This window comes from Fistularia commersonii, chromosome 24 (genome assembly GCF_037954325.1).
Source record: "Fistularia commersonii isolate RoL2024-O1a breed Wild chromosome 24, RoL_Fcom_v1.0, whole genome shotgun sequence".
NCBI lineage: Eukaryota > Metazoa > Chordata > Actinopteri > Syngnathiformes > Fistulariidae > Fistularia > Fistularia commersonii.
In genome coordinates, this window is record NC_141307.1 from 307632 (window position 1) to 320131 (window position 12500).

The 12500-nt window shown below is 54.5% G+C and overlaps 1 protein-coding gene across 1 annotated transcript; it reads right to left on the reverse strand.

Moving 5' to 3' along the window:
• Positions 1–947: 947 nt before the first annotated feature.
• LOC147219539 (uncharacterized) lies at positions 948–6067 on the reverse strand. Its single transcript, XM_086171560.1, has 5 exons — positions 5850–6067; positions 2974–3060; positions 2735–2901; positions 1841–1915; positions 948–1563 (listed from the first exon to the last, which is right to left on the reverse strand). The coding sequence occupies exons 1-4, from the start codon at positions 5905–5907 to the stop codon at positions 1856–1858; spliced, it is 372 nt and encodes a 123-aa protein (XP_086027686.1). The 5' UTR covers positions 5908–6067; the 3' UTR covers positions 948–1563; positions 1841–1855.
• Between the last annotated feature and the right edge of the window lie 6433 nt (positions 6068–12500).

The window sequence follows — 12500 nt, forward strand, 5'->3', positions numbered from 1 at the left end:
CACACACTCATACATATACATGCACGCACACACACAGAGTGTGTGTGAAGGTTGGTATTTGGTTGTCAGAAGGTGGAGGTTCCACGCAGACGTCTCATCAGTCCTGCCGTGCCGCCGCCGCGACGTCACCGCCGCTATCAGCTGATTGCAGAAGGTCACACATCACACACACCTTTCATCCTGCAGGTGTGTGTGTCTGCGGCTCTGTGTGTAAATGTGTGTGTGTGTAGTTTTTAAAGTGTGCTGACAGGTGTGTTTTATTGTGAAAGGGCAAACAGGAAGTGATGACGCAAGTGTTTCTTCCTTGGAGGCTGTTTTTGATCACTTATTAAGATAATTATTGATTATTGCTGAAAGTGAAGATCATCTATGTGTGTGTGTGTGTGTGTGTGCGTGTCAGGCGACGCCCTCCACCCACGTGACGTCCGGCGGTTGCCAGGGCGACACTTTGTCCCCGGCCTGAAAAAGCAGCGGCCCGAGGCCAGGAAGTGACAGCGAAGGCGGGAAAAACAGCTCGGACACGCGAGACGCAAATAACCCCCCCGTCTCACACACACACACACACACACACACACACACACACACACACACACACACACACACACACACACACACACACACACACACCCGGACGCCAGATGTTCCCTCAGCGTTGTCAGGACGACGCCGTCAAACATCTCACACACACTCACGCTCTGCGCTCAGGAGTGTGTCAGTGTGCGTGCCCGCCGCTGCCATTGATCCGACTATTGATTTCACGTCCGATCAGGATCATCTGGGAAGTTTTCTTTTTAACCCTGGGCTCGGGGTCGCCGCCGCTCCTCAGCCAATCAGAGCAGGGATCCTCCCGGGGGGGCGGGGCTAAGCGGGGGAGGCGGGAAGCTTCCTCCCACTCTGATTGGCTGAAAGTGAAGAATGAAGGAAACAAAGAAGGGAGAGTCAGCCAATAAATTTCCATGCATTTTATTGCCAAATATTAAATATTGATAACTGATCGACTGCTCGCTTGACCCGTCTTTGGTATTAAATGGATTTTAAAAAATGTGCGACGTTTCATAAAATTAGAGTCAAACATCCGTGCGGTCGAGAACAACCTTTGACCCGATCGTTTCCGTTGCTGAAATCGATCGACGGCCTGATCGATCAGCGAACCGACGGGCGCGCGTTTCCTTCGCAGCTTGAGACGCTTCCGGTCTGCGTTACCATGGAAACAGTCCAGGCTTTCACCTCGCTGTCAATCAACTGAGGTTTCATCAGAAACTTCCAGAGCGCTCGATGGATCGATTGATGGATCGATTGATGGATGGACTCACTGATTGGCTAACTGACTGATTGATTGGTTGATTATAGTAAAAAGGTTTCTATTTCTTTTGATTAATAACAATTGAATTTCACTTTGTACAAAAATAGAAATATCTGTAATTGCAACCAAACATTAGAAGATCAGACGTGCTCCTGGTTCTGCCGGGTTCTGCCGGGTTCTGCCGGGTTCTCCCTCGCTCCGCCCGCCGATGGAGGGGGCGTGTCCCGGGCTGGCCCCGCCCCCCGCCCGTCACATGACCTCTGCGAGCACAAGCAGAGGGTGAAGGTGACACGGTGTCGCCCCCTGCTGGACACAATGGGAACTGCAGCCCCCTCATCAACCATTGTTTACTTGTCAAACCAACCTTCCGATCATCGATCCATCACTTGGTTAAACATTAGAAGTGTGTGTGTTAGGACTAATCAATCATAAACCAGATGGTTAGTTCAATGACCTCAGTATATGTGATCACCTGGACATATTGATCAAACCAATAACGATCCACCAGGCGGTAATGAGAGGATGGTGTTTGCCTACCTTTGACCTCTGACCTCATAGAGTCAGGAGCAGCGCTTCCGTGGCCAATAGCATCCAGAGGAGCGAGCACATGTCCTGCACACACACATGTATATATACACACACACACACACACACACATATTTATTGTATACACACAAACACCTACTGTATACATATACTCTGTGTGTATGTATATTTAAGCACACACGCACACACACACACACACACACACACACACATATCTATTGTATACACACAAACACATACTGTATACATATACTCTGTGTGTATGTATATACACGCACACACACACTTGACACACACACACACACACATATTTATTGTATACACACGAACACATACTGTATACATATACTCTGTGTGTATGTATATACACGCACACACACACTTGACACACACACACACATATTTATTGTATACACACGAACACATACTGTATACATATACTCTGCGTGTATGTATATATACGCACATACTTGACACACACACGCACGCACACACACAAATGCGTGCGCGCACACACACACACACGCGCGCGCACATGCACACACACACACACGCACACACAGAGCTGCAGCGTAAAGCCATTGATGTTCTGAAGGTTCCAGTAGAAACATGTTCTTTTGTTCTTTCCAATGATTTGGAGATCAGGTTCACACTGATGGAAACCAGATGGAAACAGAAACACACACACACACACACACACACACACACACACACATCTCCACTTTAACACTTTCACAGTCTTCTGTGTGTGTGTGTGTGTGTGTGTATATGTGTAAGAAAGTGGTTCCGTCTGGTTCTGATTGAATGCTGAGAACCTTCTAGAACCTTGACATCAGGAGGCGATCCTGTGTGTGTGTGTGTGTGTGTGTGTGTGTGTGTGGTCACCTGGAGCGAGGGTCGTGCGGCGTTGTTCATGACCTCCACGCTCTCCGTCCCTGCTGTGTATCTGGTCTCCATGGCAACGGTGGTCTCCTCTTCGTCCTCTTCCTGCTGGTCCTCGAAGCCGTTGCTGCCCTTCAGGAAGCTCTCCAGGTCGTCGCTGCTGGAGTTACCTGGAGGCCGGAGCAGATGTTCAGCCGCCCGGCGCTGGAACCCCCGGGAACGCCGCTAACGCTAACACTTACTGAAGAAGCTGTACTCGAAGGTGGCGTGGTAGTCCGAGTCGTAGTCCGGCGCCGACGTGGCGTCCTCGTAGTACTGACCCTCGCAGCCTGCAAACAACCGCCACAGCCGTCACACATGCTATGCTAGCGGTGCTGCTCCACGGCTATGCTATGCTAACTGTTAGCAGCAAAGTTTGTAAACAACCATTAGCGGTGAACTTTATAAACAACCAATAGCAATAATGTTTATAAACATCTGTTAGCAGCAAAGTTTATAAACAACCATTAGCAGTAAATTTTATAAACAACTGTTAGCAATAATGTTTAGAAACATCTGTTAGCAATGCATTTTATAAACATCCATTGGCAGTAAAGGTAGAAAACAACTGTTAGGAGTTAGATTACAAACAACTGTTAGCAGGAAAGTTTATAAACAATTTTCTTTTTTTTTTCAGACACCCATAAAACTGTAGCACACACACACCCACACACACACACACACACACACACACGTGTATACAGTGTGCATTTGAGGCGAAGCTACTCTGTCCTCCATGTTTGTAGTCCATGAGTTTCCTGTCACGTTGGCAGAAGTGGGCGGGGCTTAGACCTCCTCTTCCTCCAGCTGTTGGCTGAACTCACACTCGGCTTCAGAGGAGGAGGAGGACGTGTGGCGTCCTTGGCGCCGATGAAGAACCCCGCGCTGGCGTCGGGTTCCAAGACAAACATAGCGAGAACATGGCGGGATCAGGTATCGGTCCTGGAACGCGGCTCGGAGAACGTCAACAACCAATCGGAGGGAGGGAGGAACCGGAGGAACCGGGGGTGCAAAATCATCCGTTCATCCAGGCGGCGGCCAATCTGAGACGGGGGGGGCGGAGAACCTGAGGAGAACCCAGGCAGGAGAACCTGGAGAACCCTGGAGGTGATGGAGGAAGCCTCTGCTTCCAAACATGGAGGTGTGGAGCAACGTGGGCGAGGCCTTCAAGTTCAAGAGCTTCACAACAAACACAGCAGATTCATGAGCTGCTCCGAAAATATGGAGCGGATGAAGATTACTCCTGCACCTCCGTGTGTGTGTGTGTGTGTGTGTGTGTGTGTGTGTGTCACTGTGTGTGTTAATGTGTTCCTGCATTTATGTGTATTACTATGTGGGTCAGTGTGTGTCACTGTGTGAGTGTTAGTGTCTATCTGTTGCTTAGTTACTGTGTATGTGCGTGTGTTTCCAGCACTTTCACATCTTGTTTCAAATTTCACAACAGCATAAAAAGTAGTCTCACACACACTCACACACACACACACACACACTGACAGAGGGCAGGCTGTGCGGTGCGTTCAGGGCCAGTCGGAGGTCTGAGCGGCGGTGCGTTCACTGACCGTCACTGCCTCCGAGTGTTAAACCACCTGGCTGCTTCTGGGAAAATCATCAGGCCTCTTCCTGTTTCCTGAGTGTTTTACTACGCCGGGCCTCCTCCAGGCCTCACACACCTCCATCCATCTCTTCATCCATCCATCTCTTCATCCACACCTCCATCCATCCATCCATCCATCCATCCATCATGTTCCCTGAGTCTTATTGTGAAAGTCAGATTCCCCACAGTCTTCATGCTGGCACACCAACCAGTGGAACATCGCACGGATCACAGCACTGTTTGTGTTTGTGTGTGTGTGTGTGTGTGTGTGTGTGTGTGTGTGTGTGTGTGTGTGTGTGTATGTGTGTGTGTGATTTCCAACAACCGTGATTAGAAATACTAAAAAATAAATGATCAGGAACAACTGACTGGCCTCAAAGAGACCACCCGCTCTCTCTCTCTCTCTCACACACACACACACATACACACATGTGCGCACACACGCACACATGCCCACGCACACACACATAATCTGTGTAATCTGGTTGGAAATCCCACCAAGACATTTCAAAATAAAAGCCTCTTCGGCACGCCTGAGCGTGAGAGCCTCTCAGCCCCATGGACTCTGAAGATGCTTGGTGACCTTTGACCCCAGAGCTGTCCTGGGACAGGAGCCTCATCAGTGATGTCACACACACACACGCACACACACTCAGTGGGTTGATGGGAACAGCGAGGGAGGACCGTTCATTCTACTGGACAGGAAGTGTGTCATCACACAACCTGTCAATCACCAGGGACGTAATGAAAACCAGGTGAGACACACACACACACACACACACACACACACACACATACACACACTTGCAAAGTCCTTCACAATAACATGCAGTAACACACTAATTAAACTTACACACATACACAAACATGAACTAAAACACACACACATACAGTAACATGCAGACAGATACAGACACACACACACACACACACACACACAGATGCAAAGTCCCTCACAGTAACATGCAGTGACACACTAATTAAACTTACAAAAACATTAACTAAAACACACACACACACACACACACTAACATTACATTACATTTGGCAGACGTATGCAGACAGATAGGCAGAAACATACACACTGTGTCAGACACACACAGTAACATGTAGTAACACACACACACAGTAACATGCGGACAGATAGACACACACACACACACAGTGTCCTGTGACTTTGGTTTCCAGAATCCACCAAAGATGGAAAATATAAATATAATTTTGACTTGGAACATTTCAGTACTTTACAACACATAAGGAACACTTAATGTGTGTGTGTGTGTGTGTGTGTTTTCTCTGCACTCTGGAGCTCAGCTTCACATTGAAATATGTCAGCAAAACAGATTAACACACACACACACACACACAGAGGGGGCAGGAAGTTAAACAGCTGCCTTAATCTCATGAACAAGACACATTGCACACACACTCAAACACGCACACACTCCCACACACACACACACACACACACACACACAAACTCACCGGCCAGCAGCAGGACGAGGCAGAATCCAGTCAGATGAATGAAGAGAAACCTGGACATGATGCAGCGTGACGGAGGTGAGCGCACGTGTGTGTGTGTGTGTGTGTGTGTGTGTGTGTGTGAGGAGAGAAGGACAAAGAGCAGAGGAACAGATGTGTGAACGTCCTGGGCGAGTGGAGTCTGAATGGAAGCAGAAGACAGAGAAAGGGGAGGGGAGTGTGTGTGTGTGTGTGCGTGTGTGTGAGAGACAGAGTGTGTGTGGGGGCATGAGCGGGGGGGCTGTGGTTTTCCTGCCAAGTTTGCTTTTTGAAAGGGAAGAGGAACAAAGACCCATGGTTCCGGTTTCTTCTTAGCAGGACCAGAATCTGGTTCTTCTCTGGGTTCAGACACCTGGTTCTGGTCTTGGTTAGAGTCCTGGTCCTGGTTCTGGTCCCAAACACCAGGATCCAATTAGAAATAACAAAGACTTGAAGTGTCACTGAAGTTACAGCTACTTCTCTGAAGTTCAGGCTGAGGAGAAGATCTCACCCTGGTGGTCAGAGGAGGCACTGCTCCTCACAGCTGGAGGGGAACAATGACACACACACACACACACACACACCGGTTCTCAGGGAAACACCTGACCTGGTCCATGAGGTCACCCTGGACCCCTCAGGAGAAGAATGCATCTCAAGGTTGGGTCTGGTGGACGGCCGCTCAGTGAACCCATCGCTGATCAATCAGCTGATCAGAAGGTGCTGAGGAGTCCAGCTGCAGACGCCAGGGGGTCCAGCAGACCTGAGACCACCTCCCTGGGAACTGTGAGGTCTGTGATCCTGATCCAGAACAGGCCCCGGACCCGGCTTCAGTCCAGAACCGGCCCCCAGATCCAGCCCATCCCCTGGCCTGGACTGAGTCCATGTCCAGATCCAGGTCCAGGTCCAGGCCCTGGATCAGGCTCATACCCTGGACCAGATCCAGGCCCATCCCCTGGACCGGGTCCAGGCCCATCCCCTGGACCGGGTCCAGGCCCATCCCCTGGAGTGTCGTGTCAGCAGGGGATTTGGGTCAGATCTGATCCTGGGAGCTTTCCAGATGAAGGCTCACATCAGGCACGCTCACTTCCTGTTCCTGCTGAGGGCAGAAGACCCTGTTTGCTGATCCGTTCCCCAAAAGGGGGTCACCTCTGAACCTCCTGCTGAGACTCTGGGGCTCTGGAGGAAGGCGTGGGAGATGCCAAACCGCTCTCGATGCGCTAATGCATGCTAACAGACGCCAGTGCTAGCTGAGAAGCTAACCGCTAATCTTGATGGTCTCCTCGCTGCCAGCGGTGAGGTCAGGAGGGTCTGGATGTTCTCATGGACGTCCCGTAAGCCTCGTCCAGCGGACAGAAGACGGCGGGGCTTCGAGTTAGGACCTCCAGGTCCAGAACCCTAGAACCTTCCAAGAACATCCAGCTCCAGCCTCAGGCTCCTGGAGGCACTGAGAACATCTGCAGGGTTCTGAAGGTTCTCACAGCCAGCGCGTGGTCAGACAGCACCAGGCGCCATATTTGTAGTTTTTCAGCGCAGGTCTCCCAGGAGGCCCTCCTGGACCATGACCCATGCGGTCATTCAGTGACCACACACACCTGCATTGTGTGTGTGTGTGTGTGTGTGTGTGTTTTGCTATCAACAGACCATCTGGGTGGCTTCCTCTCGGCCCAACAAATGACAGGAAGTGACACGGTGGCGGAAGGTGCGATGAAAAGAAGGAAGAAGAAGAAAGGACCGAATGACATCATGGCCATCTGCAGGTCATGTGACCGCCGGACCAGATGGACCCTGAAGGTCCAGGATCTCCTCGGCTTTCGGCGATCGATGACCCGATTGGCGCCCGTGACGTCCTGCTGACAGGTTAGCGCTGTTAGCGTAGCGGCATGACCTCCATCACAGTTCACACACTATGAATCAACTCCGCTAAATTTAATCATGGACGCCCGGGGTCAGAGGTCGCACGTCCCGCATGTCCCCCAGCTGATGGCGCCCCCTCAGCCCCCCCAGCGCTCGCTGGGAAAGTGGCGTGTTCTCATGGAGGCTAAATTTAACAGACACTTTCCTACAGGCTGTGAATGCAGAACTGAGTGTGTGTGTGTGTGTGTGTGTGTGTGTGTGTCACCTACTCCAGGCTGTAGATCTCCTTCCTGTGAAGACATAATAAAAGGGTTCCCAGGCGCCGCCTTCCAGGGTGGTCGTCATGGCGACCAGGACAGGGGCGCCCCTCCGCTGCCCGGGGCTGAGGAGCAAACACCTGGAGGTTCTCTGGAGGTGCTTCACCTGCCTTTAGGAGGTGGAGGTTGCTGGTTCTGAGGTCAGAGGGTCTCCAGACAGCAGGAGGTTCCAGGTTCTGTGATCCCTCCAGGTTCTGATCTTGGGTTCACTCAAGACTAAATTGTCCTGCAGGTGTGACGGTTAGATGATTGACAGCAGGCCGGTGCAGCAGAAGGGCTGCGATCATCTCGGCCCCCGGGAGCAGGAGGGGGTTCTGGTCCTCCTCCTCCTCCTGGGGCCGGGGTACTTTGGGGGGTCAGGAGACTGGGATTGTTTCCAGATGTTTCCCTCAGCCGGTCCTGCTCTTTGTCACGCAGGGACCTTCTCCATGGTCCTCCGTGGAGGATCATGGAGGTGGTGTGGAAGAGACCTGCTGGCAGTGATGGAGGGACGGATGGAAGAAACCAAACATCTTTTATTTTCACACAAAAACTTGAATCTTCTCAGTAAAAAACTTTTCTCACAGGGTAGAGGTCAGAGGTCACCGTGCTGATGTTAGCTCCCCTTCAGCTAAAGGGAGGCTAACACCCGCAACGGCTCACAGTCAGGGGCCACGCACGCACCCCGCCATGCTAACGGCTAACATAAACATAACCGGAAGCATTGAATCACGAGCACGTGCGCGGGTGGCGTTAGCTGTTCGCCACCCTGTATAGCAGCAATAAAGCTAACAGCTAACATCCACGAGAGCGGACGTCATGTAAGTCATTAGCTGTTGACGCCCAGTCAAAGCTAACATCTACCTGAATGGACGTCACTGGGATGTAGGGTGGCGGCGTTAGCTGTTAGCAGCTCGTCCTTTAGCAGCAGATTAACCTGTGACAGGTCTTTACCGACCCGTCCGATCAGAGAAGGTCCATTCTGAGGTTCTGAAGGTTGTTCGTCCGTCCGATCCATCGACCGGTGAGCTGACTGATGGTCGGATCAGCTGGTGGATCCATCGGCTGCTAATCAGCTTTCTGACGCTACTCCTGAAGCAGTGCCTCCAGGTCCTGGTCCTGGTCCTGGTCCTGGTCCTGGTCCTCCACCTTCTCCACCAGCAGCAGCAGCAGAGGGAAGGTCACAGGTGTCGGGCTGCAGGAACAGCGTCTCCTTCAGGGTCTCGATCATCTCCTCGCTCTCGTCCATCTCGTCCTGCAGGCGGCACACGATGTCGAAGGACCTGTGGGGGTTGCCATGGTGACAGGGCGTCAGCAGCGGCGAGGCGGGCTCGCGTCACCCGAGAGGTCGCAGGTGGTTACCTGCGCAGGTAGTGTGTGTGGGCGTTCAGCGTGGAGGAGACTTCGCTGAGCCAGCAGGCCAGGGTCAGGGCCTGCTGGTCCAGACCCAGACCCTCCAGACCCCCAAGCTGGAGCCAGCGTGCCTGGAAACCACAAGAACAACATCAGGACCGGCCCAGGCTGAGTGTGTGTGTGTGTGTGTGTGTGTGTGGGTACCTGCAGGAAGTCCCTGAGCACCGGTGTGACGCAGACCTCCAGCGGCTGCAGGCGGGAACTGCAACCGGCAGGGATGAAGGCCACGGTGGTGGAGCAGGAGCCCAGCTGCTCCTGGAAGGCCTCGTCCTGGTGGCCGCCGTGCATGTCGGCTATCAGTAGCGACGGCGAGCCGGACGCCACGCGGGGGCGCCACACCTTCTGGGTCCAGGTCTCCAGACGGTCCGCCTCCGTCCGTCCCTCCAGCTGGGTCTCCAGCAGCACGTTCTCAGGGAAGCCCTGGGGCACCTGCAGCCGGGGGGGGCCTCTGAAGAACAGCAGCGGGGGCAGGAAGGTCCCGTCCGACAGCCCCGACAGGACCGCCTCCAGCAGGGGGGGCTCCCCGGGAGACCCCAGCAGCCGCAGGGGGGGCGGGGCCTGACCGGGGGGCGGGGCCTGAGCGGGGGGGTCCACGAAGATGGACAGCTCATCCATGAAGCCGATGAAGCGTGGAGACAGAGCTTGGCTGTGGATCTGAGGAGACAGGGGGCGGAGTCAGAGGAGGCGGAGTCAGAGGAGGAGAGAAAGCGGGGTCAGATTCGGAGGCGGGGTCAAGGGAGGGGGTGAGGCAGAGTCAGAGGAGGAGGCGGGGTCAGAAGAAGAGATGGGGCAGGGTCAAAGGAGGAGAGGAGGCAGGGTCAGAGGAGGAGGCGGGAGCAAGCAAGCAGAGGAGGCGGGGTCAAGGGAGGAGAGTAGGTAGGGTCAGAGGAGGAGGCGGGGTCAGAAGAAGAGATGACAAGGGTCAAAGGAGGAGAGGAGGCGGGGTTAGAGGGGTAGGGGAGGCGGTGTCAAGGGAGGAGAGGAGGCAGGTCAGAAGAGGAGAGGAGGCGGGGTCAGAGGAGGAGGCGGGATCAAGCAAGCAGAGGAGGCGGAGTCAAGGGAGGAGAGGAGGCGGGGTCAGAGGAGGAGGCGGGATCAAGCAAGCAGAGGAGGCGGAGTCAAGGGAGGAGAGGAGGCAGGTCAGAAGAGGAGAGGAGGCGGGTCAGAGGTGGAGGGGAGGCAGGGTCAGAGGAGGAGGCGGGATAAAGCGAGCAGAGGAGGCGGGGTCAAGGGCGGAGAGGAGGTGGGGTCTAAGGAGGAGAGGAGGCGGGGTTAGAAGGGTAGGGGAGGCGGTGTCTAGAGAGGAGAGGAGGCAGGTCAGAAGAGGAGAGGAGGCGGGGTCAGAGGAGGAGGCGGGATCAAGCAAGCAGAGGAGGCAGAGTCAAGGGAGGAGAGGAGGCGGGGTCAGAGGAGGAGGCGGGATCAAGCAAGCAGGAGGCGGAGTCAAGGGAGGAGAAGAGGCAGGTCAGAAGAGGAGAGGAGGCGGGTCAGAGGTGGAGGGGAGGCGGGTCAGAGGTGGAGGGGAGGCGGGGTCAGAGGAGGAGGCGGGATAAAGCAAGCAGAGGAGGCGGGGTCAAGAGCGGAGAGGAGGTGGGGTCAAGGGAGGAGAGGAGGCGGGGTCAGAGGAGGAAGGGGGGTCAGAGGAGCGGAGGAGGCGGGGTTAGAGGAGGTTAGGAGGCAGAGTCAAGGGAGGAGAGGAGGTGGGGTCAGAGGAGAAGGCGGGGTCAGAGGAGTGTCGGAGGCGGGGTCAGAGGAGTGTTGGAGGCGGGGTCAGAGGAGCGTCGGAGGCGGGGTCAGATGAGGATAGGAGGCGGGGTCAGAGGAGCGGAGGAGGCGGGGTCAGAGGGGGAGGCGGGGTCAGAGGAGGTCAGGAGTTAGTCAGCTGTCCCACCTGCAGGCAGAGCTTCAGGCTGAAGGCGTGGCCGTTCTTGCGGAGGTTGTGTGTTAGGCTCCGCCCCCCGCCGGCGCTCACATCCAGGTGGTGTCGCAGCAGGAAGCTGACGGCCCAATGGCAGCATTCCCGCTGGGCGGCGCCCTTCCCCAGCAGGTGGCGGGCCGTCTGCAGCAGCACCTCCTCTTCTACCAGCAGTTGGCGCTCACGCTGGGCCAGCACCCACTCCGCCATCTTGTCCGTCTGCCAGTGCCACTGCTGCTCGTCCAGCCGGCTCTCCTGCCACGTCGCCCAGGCGCTCAGCTCCGTCGCCGTGGCCCCGAAACGGCGAGCCGCTTCTGGGACGCCGCGGCACAGGGAGCAGAGCAGCGCCGACAGCTGCGGCGCCGTCAGCTCGGAGGGGGAGGGCTGAGAACGGAGGAAGAGGACGACTCCGTCAGCGGCGGTTCGCCGCCACGGTTACCGTGACGACGGCCACTCACAGCTTCGGCGGCCTTGCTCAGTCCCAGGAACTTGATGGTCATGGCGGGCGGCGAGGAGAGGGGGGAGGGGGAGGTGAGGGGTTTGACGGACAGCTGGGGGGAGGCGGGGTAGTGGTTGAAGAGGTGGATGGGGATGAAGGCTCCGCCCCTGCCTGAAGACGTCACACTGAGGGGAGTCAGACAGGAAGTGATGTCAGAGGGGGGGGGTCACATGACCTGAACAGTGCACCTAATAATCCGGAGTGCCTTATATATGGATCAATATTAAGCCGAAAGAGGCGTCCCAACTACGGGAAGAAGTAGAAGTAGAAGAAGTACCGCGGTGCATGCTGGGATATAGGACTACGGAAGTGTGTATCTTCATTTCCATTTGTGTGTGTGTGTGTGTGTGAGTGTGTCGCTGAAGTAGCAGCAGTAAAAACGGGTAATTCTAGTCCCTCTCTAGTCCACTTGTGTGTATAAAGACCCAAAACGGCTCTTTTCAAGAGACACGGTTACGATGCAGAGTTTAAGCTCAAGGTGATTGCTCACGCAGTAGAACACGGAATAGAGACGCAGCCAGAGATTCAACATGAATGAATCAATGGTGCAGAAGTGGAGGAAGCAACAAGATGACCTGCACCAAGTACAGAAGACCTAACAGAGTTTCCAAGGGAACAAAGCTTGATGGCTACAGATGGAGGACTAACTTGATCAGTGG